The sequence below is a fragment of the Amblyraja radiata genome, chromosome 4 (genome assembly GCF_010909765.2).
Source record: "Amblyraja radiata isolate CabotCenter1 chromosome 4, sAmbRad1.1.pri, whole genome shotgun sequence".
Classification (NCBI taxonomy): Eukaryota; Metazoa; Chordata; class Chondrichthyes; order Rajiformes; family Rajidae; genus Amblyraja; species Amblyraja radiata.
This window is the reverse complement of record NC_045959.1, coordinates 105,067,346-105,075,916: the sequence shown is the minus strand read 5'-3', so window position 1 is coordinate 105,075,916 and position 8,571 is coordinate 105,067,346. Positions and strand designations below refer to the sequence as shown.

At 42.0% G+C, this 8,571-nt stretch overlaps 1 protein-coding gene across 1 annotated transcript in view; it reads right to left on the bottom strand.

The window, feature by feature from the left end:
• calb1 (calbindin 1) overlaps nt 1-8,571 on the bottom strand; it is a 58,951-nt gene that overhangs the window by 1,618 nt on the left and 48,762 nt on the right. The window contains exons 7-9 of the mRNA XM_033020166.1: nt 4,029-4,084; nt 3,889-3,928; nt 1,246-1,299 (exon numbers count right to left, since the gene is read on the bottom strand). Of these exons, the coding sequence (XP_032876057.1) occupies nt 1,246-1,299; nt 3,889-3,928; nt 4,029-4,084 (150 nt within the window). The remainder of the gene's footprint in view (nt 1-1,245; nt 1,300-3,888; nt 3,929-4,028; nt 4,085-8,571) is intronic.

Sequence of the window (8,571 nt, the reverse complement as noted above, 5' to 3'; positions counted from 1 at the left end):
GCATGTGTTTTAAAATTAATAATAGGTTAAACTAACAATATCAATAGTACTTGGATGAAACAGTTAAATTGCATGATCCAAAGATTACAATATAATTGTGTACTATATAACAATGTTGATGTCATCAAACTAAACTCACACTAAATAAATAAGACTACAGAAAAGTAAACTATTTGAGATTTTTGAAGAAGTGACCAAGTAGATTGATGAGGGCAGTGTGGTAGACATTGTCTTCATTGGTTTTACCAAGGCTTTTGACAAGGCATTGTGTGGAAAGTTAGATCACATGGTGTCCCGTGCGTGCTAACCAATATTGGCTTGAAGGTAGGAGATAAGGGTAGTGATAAAGGGACGTTTTTACGATTGCAAGGCTGTAACAAGAGATGTGCCAGAGTGTTAAGGTGCACTGTTGTTCCTTATTTCAGTAACCAATTTAGGGCGGCAATGTGGTGAAGCTGGTAGACGCTGGGTGGAGTCTTGCGTGTTCTCCTTGTGACCACGTGGGTTCCCTCCGGATGCTCCGGTTTCCTCCCACATCCCAAAAAGGCGTGCAGTTTGTAGGTTCATTCGTCTCTGTAAATTGCCCCTGATGTTTAGGAGAGTGCATGAGAAAGTGGGATAATTAGTTGAACGGGTGATCAATGGTACGGCGTAGACTCAGTGGGCGGAATGGCCTGTTTCGATGCTGTGTCTCTGAACTGAATTAATGTAGATGTAAATATAGGTGGCATGATTAACAAATTTGTAGATAACATTAAAATTAACTTTAAAAAATAAATAATTTAATGTATTTAACTAAAATACAACATTAAATTCAATAATTGGAGGGTCTTTCAGGAGTGCTAAATTATTTGGAAACTGGTTTTGGGACTACGTCATTATATTAATTAGCATTAGAAGTATATCTGGTGTCTCTGGAAGCTGCTGTTACATTCCCTGAGAGGACAGCTTACCTTTCAGTTACACTTTCCTTCCTATCCCCTTAAACCATAATTACCTTGTTATTTAAAATCTATCATCAACGGGTTCGAACATATGCACTGACTGAACATTCCACTGGAATAGAAAAAAACAAACATAATTTGTTGAACAATTTGGGGTGGCACAGTGGCGCAGCGGTAGTGTTTCTGCCTTCCAGCACCAGTGACACGGGTTCGATCCTGACCACGGCTGCGGTCTGTACGGAGTTTGTACGTGTACATGTAACAATAATGTATCATTGCAGTGACATTTTAGAAAAATTACCTGGTCATAATAATCAAAGATATCATTAAATTCTTTTGAAGACATATTCACCCCCTGAAAAATTAGGAAAAAAAACTCAGCAAAAATATAGCAAGACATTCAGTCAACATGTAACATTTCTGAAGACAGGGCCATTTAAGGCTTCTGAAAATACAAGACATGAATGGACCTGTGACATTGATGAAGGTGATGGAAAGATTATTGAGAGATCATTGATGTAGCTAAAACAAATAGTGCATTTTACTCGAGTGATTCTTGGGAGAGGCCAGGATAATGTGAACTTGCAAAAATGAGACGAAGAACTAAATGCTCAGAGTGAATTGTGTTTCAATAGATTACTTTGCTTTTCTCGTACTGAAGCATGAAAAAATGTGGGGATTTTTTTTTTAAAGTGATAGAACAACTACTTATAGAATCATACAGCACTAAAACAGGCCCTTTGGCCCAACTCGTCGATGCTGGCCAAGATGCCCCATTTAAGATAGTCCCATTTAAGATAGTCCCATTTAAGATAGTCCCATTGGGACGGCAGATGGCACAATGGGCTAAGTGTTCGGCTGGCAACCGGAAGGTAGCCGGTTCGAATCCCGCTTGGAGTGCATACTGTCGTTGTGTCCTTGGGCAAGACACTTCACCCACCTTTGCCTGTGTGTGAATGTGTGTGAGTGATTGGTGGTGGTCGGAGGGGCCGTAGGCGCAGATTAGCAGCCACGCTACCGTCAGTCTGCCCCAGGGCAGCTGTGGCTACAGAAGTAGCTCACCACCACCGAGTGTGACTGAGGAGTGAATGAATAATGCGATGTAAAGCGCCTTGAGTATTCTAGAAAGGCCCTATATAAATCCCATCCATTATTATTATTATTATTCTTTCCAGAGATGCTGCCTGTACCGCTGAGTTACTCCAGCGGTAAGATAATTCCATTTGCCCACATTTAGGCCAGATCCCTCTATACCTTTCCTATCCATGTACATGTCTAAATATGTTTTCAACATTGTTATTGTACCTGCCACAACTACCTCCTCTGGCAGCTTGTTCCATATACCCACCACCCACTGAATAGGAACCTGAGGAACCCTCAGGTTCCTATTAAATCAGGCCCCTCTCGCCTTAAACCAATGTCCAGTGGTTCTAGATTCCCCTTCCCCAGGTAAACGATTGTGCAATCACCCTCTTTATTCCCCCATGATTTTATACACCTCTATAAAATCATCCTCGGCCTCCTGTGCTCCAGCCACTAAAGTCTTAACCTGCCCAACCTTTCCCCATAGCTCAGTCGCTCAAGTCGTGGCTAGAATTAGGCACCAAACACCAAGATATTCAATAGGCAGATATTGAGACGGCTTGAAATTGATTGGTATGTGTTGTTTAGACAATAGGCAATAGGTGCAGGAGTAGGCCATTTGGCCCTTCGAGCCAGCACCGCCATTCAATGTGATCATGGCTGATCATCCCCAATCAGTACCCCGTTCCTGCCTTCTCCCCATATCCCCTGACTCCATTATTTTTAAGAGCCCTATCTAGCTCTCTCTTGAAAGCATCCAGAGAACTTGCCTCCACCGCCGTCTGAGGCAGAGAATTCCACAGACTCACCACTTTCTGTGCGAAAAAGTGTTTCCTCGTCTCCGTTCTAAATGGCTTACTCCTTAAACTGTGGCCCCTGGTTCTGGACTACCCCAACATCGGGAACATCTTTCCTGCCTCTAGTGGGTCCGAGCCCTTAACAACCTTATATGTTTCAAAGTGTTGGTGTTATGAGTACTTGTAAATAGCCGCAGACTGCTGCCCGCCAGTGCGGCACGGTGGCACAGCGGTAGAGTTGCTGCCTTACAGCGCCCGAAACCCAGGTACGATCCTGACTACGGGTGCTATCTATACGGAGTAAGTACGTTCTCCCCATCACCTGCATGGGCTTTCTCCGGGTGCTCCGGATTCCATCCGCACTCCAAAGACGTACAGGTTTATAGGTTAACTGGCTTCAGTAAAATTGTAAATTGTCTCTAATGTGTGTAGGATAGTGCTATTGCACGGGCGATCGTTGGTCAGCACGGATTCGGTGGGCCAATGGGCCTGTTTCCACGCTGTATCTCTAAACTAAACTAAATGAAAAGATGGAAGCTACAAGTCTCCAACAAAAGCAAATAGAGAAACAAATTTCTCGGATGGCAGGATGACAGTAATAGTGTAGTAATTGTCGATAGTTCGTTCATAGTATTTGATCTGCAGTGTCTGGAAAAGCTCGTGGTAAAGGTTTGAATTGTAGAATATAGTTGCCTCGGTTTCATTTACAAATTACTCCCATTTATATTTACTCTTACAGTGCTAGAGACCTGGGTTCGATCCTGTCAACGGGTGCTGTCCGTAGGGGGTGGGTTTTCTCCGGGTGCTCCGGTTTCCTCCCATATTCCAAAGACGTACAGGTTTGTAGGTTAATTGGCTTCAGTAAAACTATCAATTGTCTCTATTGTGTGTGTAGGACAGTGTTAGTGTGCGAGGATCAGTGGTCGGCGCAGACTCGGTGGGTCGAAGGGCCTGTTTCCACGCCGTATCTCCAAACTAAACTAAGATGGACAGAACCACCACTCCTTGCACGTTTAATGGACTTTTCCTTTTCAAATGCGAGACGCAAATATTGTCGCACCTACCTGAAATTTGAGGAGAAAATTCTCTTTATCAGGAAGTAACCTATTTAAAAAAATGCATGTTTAATTTATCTACTTTACATTGAATAAATGAAGCTGTTTATTTAAGTAAACAAATTATAAACTGTTAAAAAATTACATACCTGGCCATTTCGCCCAGTCCCAGCTTTCCATCATTATTTGAATCAAACATTTTGAGCTTGAAAAATTAAAAAAAAAGAAAGTTTCCTAAAATGGGTCAAACATTTACCTTGTTCAGAATATGTAAATCTGTTCAGACTTGCAAAATAAAATGTTGCATTAGATAATTAAAGGATTCTGGACAAACAAAATCTTTTCCATAAAATTTGGGCTCCATTCATTAACTATCTGAAGGGATAGATTGGCACAGCACGAGGACCCAACTGAAACTTGAACTCAGGAACAGATGAAAAGCTATACTTTATAACCTACGCTATCTCCATTGACGTATTACAGGTAACCCATTCCACCTCCCTTGTTTTTCTGTTGTGTTTTTTTTTTCTTTCTTTTTTATTTGTAACTTTCTACCTTTTTCCCCTCTTTCTATAAAAAATAAAAACACTAGAAGCAGAAGTAATTGATAATGGAAAATTTTAATAATGTATGACTGATGTATATGAAAAGTTTTTTTACTATAATATGTAACTACATTTTATAATATGTCTACTTCTAATAAATAAATAAAAGATAAATAAATATTAAAAAAAAGATAATTAAAGGATTCTGCTGTTACATGCGCGCAATTTACAGTTAAAGAAATTAACCAACACTAGGTAGTTTTTTTTAATTAGCTTTATAGTTATTTACATCTCAATGAACCAGTATGCTTTGAACTACTTATTCTATTTGACTAATTAGTATCCATCCATGTACTAGCCTCTAGGTTTTTAATCCAAAATCACTATCTGCACCGACCAGGGATCGCCCGTATGCTAGTTCCATCCTACACACTAGGGACAATTTACATAAGCCAATTAACCTACAAACGTCTTTGGAATGAGGGTGGAAACCACAGCACTCGGAGAAAACCAATGCGGTCACAGGGGGAACGTACAAATTCCCGTACAGACAGCACCCAAGGTAAGGATCGAACCCAGGTCTCTGATGCTGAAAGGCAGCAACTCTACAACTGAGCCACTGTGCGTCTCATCCCCTGAGTTCCAAAAATCTCTCGGCCCTTAATATAGAAGAGTACAGCACAGGAACAGGTGTGTCAGCCCACATTGTATGTGCTAAACATGATGTCAAGTTAAACTTACCTCCTCTGCCTGCATGTGATTTATATCTCCCCATTCCCTGTATATCCATGCGTCTGCCTAAAAAGTCTCTTAAATGCCCCTATCGTATCGTCCATCATGGATAACGCTCAATGAGCTTGCAGGTTATATTATCAGAAATTGGTCATGTATGAATGATATCTGTTTTTTTTTTTTTAAACATTGGAGGAGGTACGAGTGCATAGACAGACACAAAATGCTGGAGTAACTCAGCGGGACAGGCAGCATCTCTGAATGAAAGGAATGGGTGACGTTTCAGGTCGGGACACTTCTTCAGTCTCGTCCCAAAACGTCACCCATTCCTTCTCTCCAGAGATGCTGCCTATCTTGCTGAGTTACTCCAGTATTTTGTGTCTATCTTCGGTTTAAACCAGCACTGCAGTTCTTTCCTACATAGGTGTGAGTGCATATTCTCTGGGAGTTAACTTGCAAACAGTAAAAGAAAGGAAAAATGCACATTCCAACATGAAAATCATACGTTCAAAATTCACAAAAATGTCCACCTCCTTTATTCCTTATCATTTAAAGAAGAAGATAATAATAATAATGATGGATGGGATTTATATAGCGCCTTTCTAATACCCAAGGCGCTTTACATCGCATTATTCATTCACTCCTCAGTCACACTCGGTGGTGGTAAGCTACTTCTGTAGCCACAGCTGCCCTGGGGCAGACTGACGGAAGCGTGGCTGCCAATCTGTGCCTACGGCCCCTCCGACCACCACCAATCACTCGCACACATTCACACACATTCACACACAGGCAAAGGTGGGTGAAGTGTCTTGCCCAAGGACACAACGACAGTATGCACTCCAAGCGGGATTCGAACCGGCTACCTTCCGGTTGCCAGCCGAACACTTAGCCCATTGTGCCATCTGTCGTCCCGATAGGGGTTTAACACTGACATGGAGTAGAGAGACAAGGATCAGAGGCCATAGCCTCAGAATGAAAGGATGTACCTTTAGAAAGGAGATGAGGAGGAATTTCTATAGTCAGAGGGTGGTGAATCTGGGGATTTCATTGTCACAGAACGAGTTCCCTTCTCACTGATGGTCATAAAATGATTTTGTCCACACGTGAAAAGGCAATTAGTTGCAATATGTAATTACATCTATTAGCTTTCCTAATTACTTGGTGTAATTGCATACTAGCAATATGTAAATTATGCACCAAGACCCACATCTCTCCACACATGTAGTGCCTCAACATTAATATTATTTAGAATTTTTCCTGCCAGCATGGACAATTTCACAATTTCCCACATTGCCAAGTCTTTGTCCACTCATTTACCCCACATATGTACCTTTGTAAGCACATTATGTTTGCTTTGCAACTTACTTTAGTTTAGAGGTACAGCATGGAAACAGTCCCTTTGGCCCTAACACTAATTCCATCCAACACAACAGGGACAATTTACAAAATTGCACGACTTTAGAGTGTGGGGGGCAACCGGAGCACCCGGACGAAACACTCACAGAGAGAACGTACAAACTGCATACAGACGGCACCGAAGGATCGAACGCGAGTCTCTGGTGCTGTAGGGCAGCAACACTACCGCTGTGCCGCCACTGTGCCACCATCTACCTACCTTTCTACCTATCGATGTATCATCAGCAAATTTAGCAAACACACGGTGGCGCAGCGGTAAAGCTGGTGCCTTACAACGCCAGAAGCCCGGGTTCGATTCTGCCCACGGGTGGTGTCTGCACAGAGTTATACATTCTCCCTGTGACCGTGTGGATTTTTTCTGGGAGCTCCGGTTTCCTCCCAGTTCCACACTCCAAAGACGTACAGGTTTGTATGTTAATTGGCTTTGGTAAAAATAGTAAATTCTCCCTAGTGTGTGTGGATTGATGTTAATGTGTGGGGACCGCTGGTCGGCGCAGACTCCGCGCTGTATCTCTAAACTAAAACTAAACTAAACCACATCTTTCAATCCTTCAACCAAATTGTTTCTATAATTGTAAATAGTGGGGCCACTGGTACTAGTCTCTGCGGCACCCCACTCTTTACATCTTGCCAGCCACAGACAGAAACAGTTATGATGATCAAGTTTGGATCCAGAATTGATTAAAACCATGTGATATCTTTCCCTAAATTTCAAGGTTCATGTTCGTAAACTTTGTTTGGGACAGTCAATAAAATTTCTATGATATTTTAATTTGTCCTTTTCTTGAGGAAAAGAATATCCTGGATAAAAATCTGTGTAATCAAGATATTTGGTCTCCAGGTATAAATGGCACCCAACCTAGGCCACTTATTGTTTGCTAGTCACAGAAAGGGACTAGTCATAAAGTGGGACAGTGTGGAAACAGGCCTTTCGGCCCAACTTGCCCACACCGGCCAACAATGTCCCTCCAAACCTGTCTCATCCATGTACCTGTCTAACTGTTTCTTAAAAGTTGGGATAGTCCCAACCTCAACTACCTCCTCTGGCAGCTTGTTCCATGCACCCACCACCCTTTGATTGAAAAAGTTAACCCTCGGATTCCTATTAAATCTTTTCACCTTCACCTTGAACCTGTGTCCTCTGGTCCTCGACTCCCCCACTCTGGGCAAGACTCTGGCAATCTACCCGATCTATTCCTCTCATGATTTTGATTCCTCTCAAACATTGATCGAAGCACATCTCAGAGTGACCACCATTTGTTCCCTCCTGTGTTTTTAATGCATTGAAATTATAGGCTTTCAAACATATATAATGTTAGTTATTCCCTTTATCATGCATCTCTCCGTATACTGTCGAATCAGAGTGGATCAGACAGCATCAAGGAGGGAAATGGACAGACAATGTTTTCAGGCGGGACCCGTCATCAGACTGACATTGTATTAGCGGAGACTATGAAGCGGGAGTTGGACATGTTGTGGTTACACAATCTGCATACACATGTCATAGGGGAAACAGATCAAAATTGCTGGAAATCTGAAACAAAAAGTTCTGCAACACAGCACAGATCAGGCAGCATCTCTGGAGAAACAGGGTTAATGTTTCAGCTTGACTTTTCATTTTTACTTACATGAGAGTCATGGTAAAATTGTAAATTGTCCCTTATGTGTGTAGGATCGTGTTAGTGTGCGTTAGGGATTGTTGGTCGGCACTGACACAGTAGGCCGAAGGGCCTGTTTCCATGCTCTATCTCTAAACTAAACTAAAGTCAGCTTATTAAAGGTATTTGTAATATTTACAGCAATGTAGGTCATTTTTTTATTTTGGTTGCTTGGGTAAAGGCAGAGGATGCCTAAAGAAAAACAAGAGTTCAACTAAGGTCTGTTCCAATATTCTCAGGAAGATATTTTTTTCCCTGGAGAAAGGTGAGTGCAGAAAAGGCAGAATTGGGGAACTTTTGGAGTTAATAGCCATGTCAACGTTGACGTAATTGAGCTAACA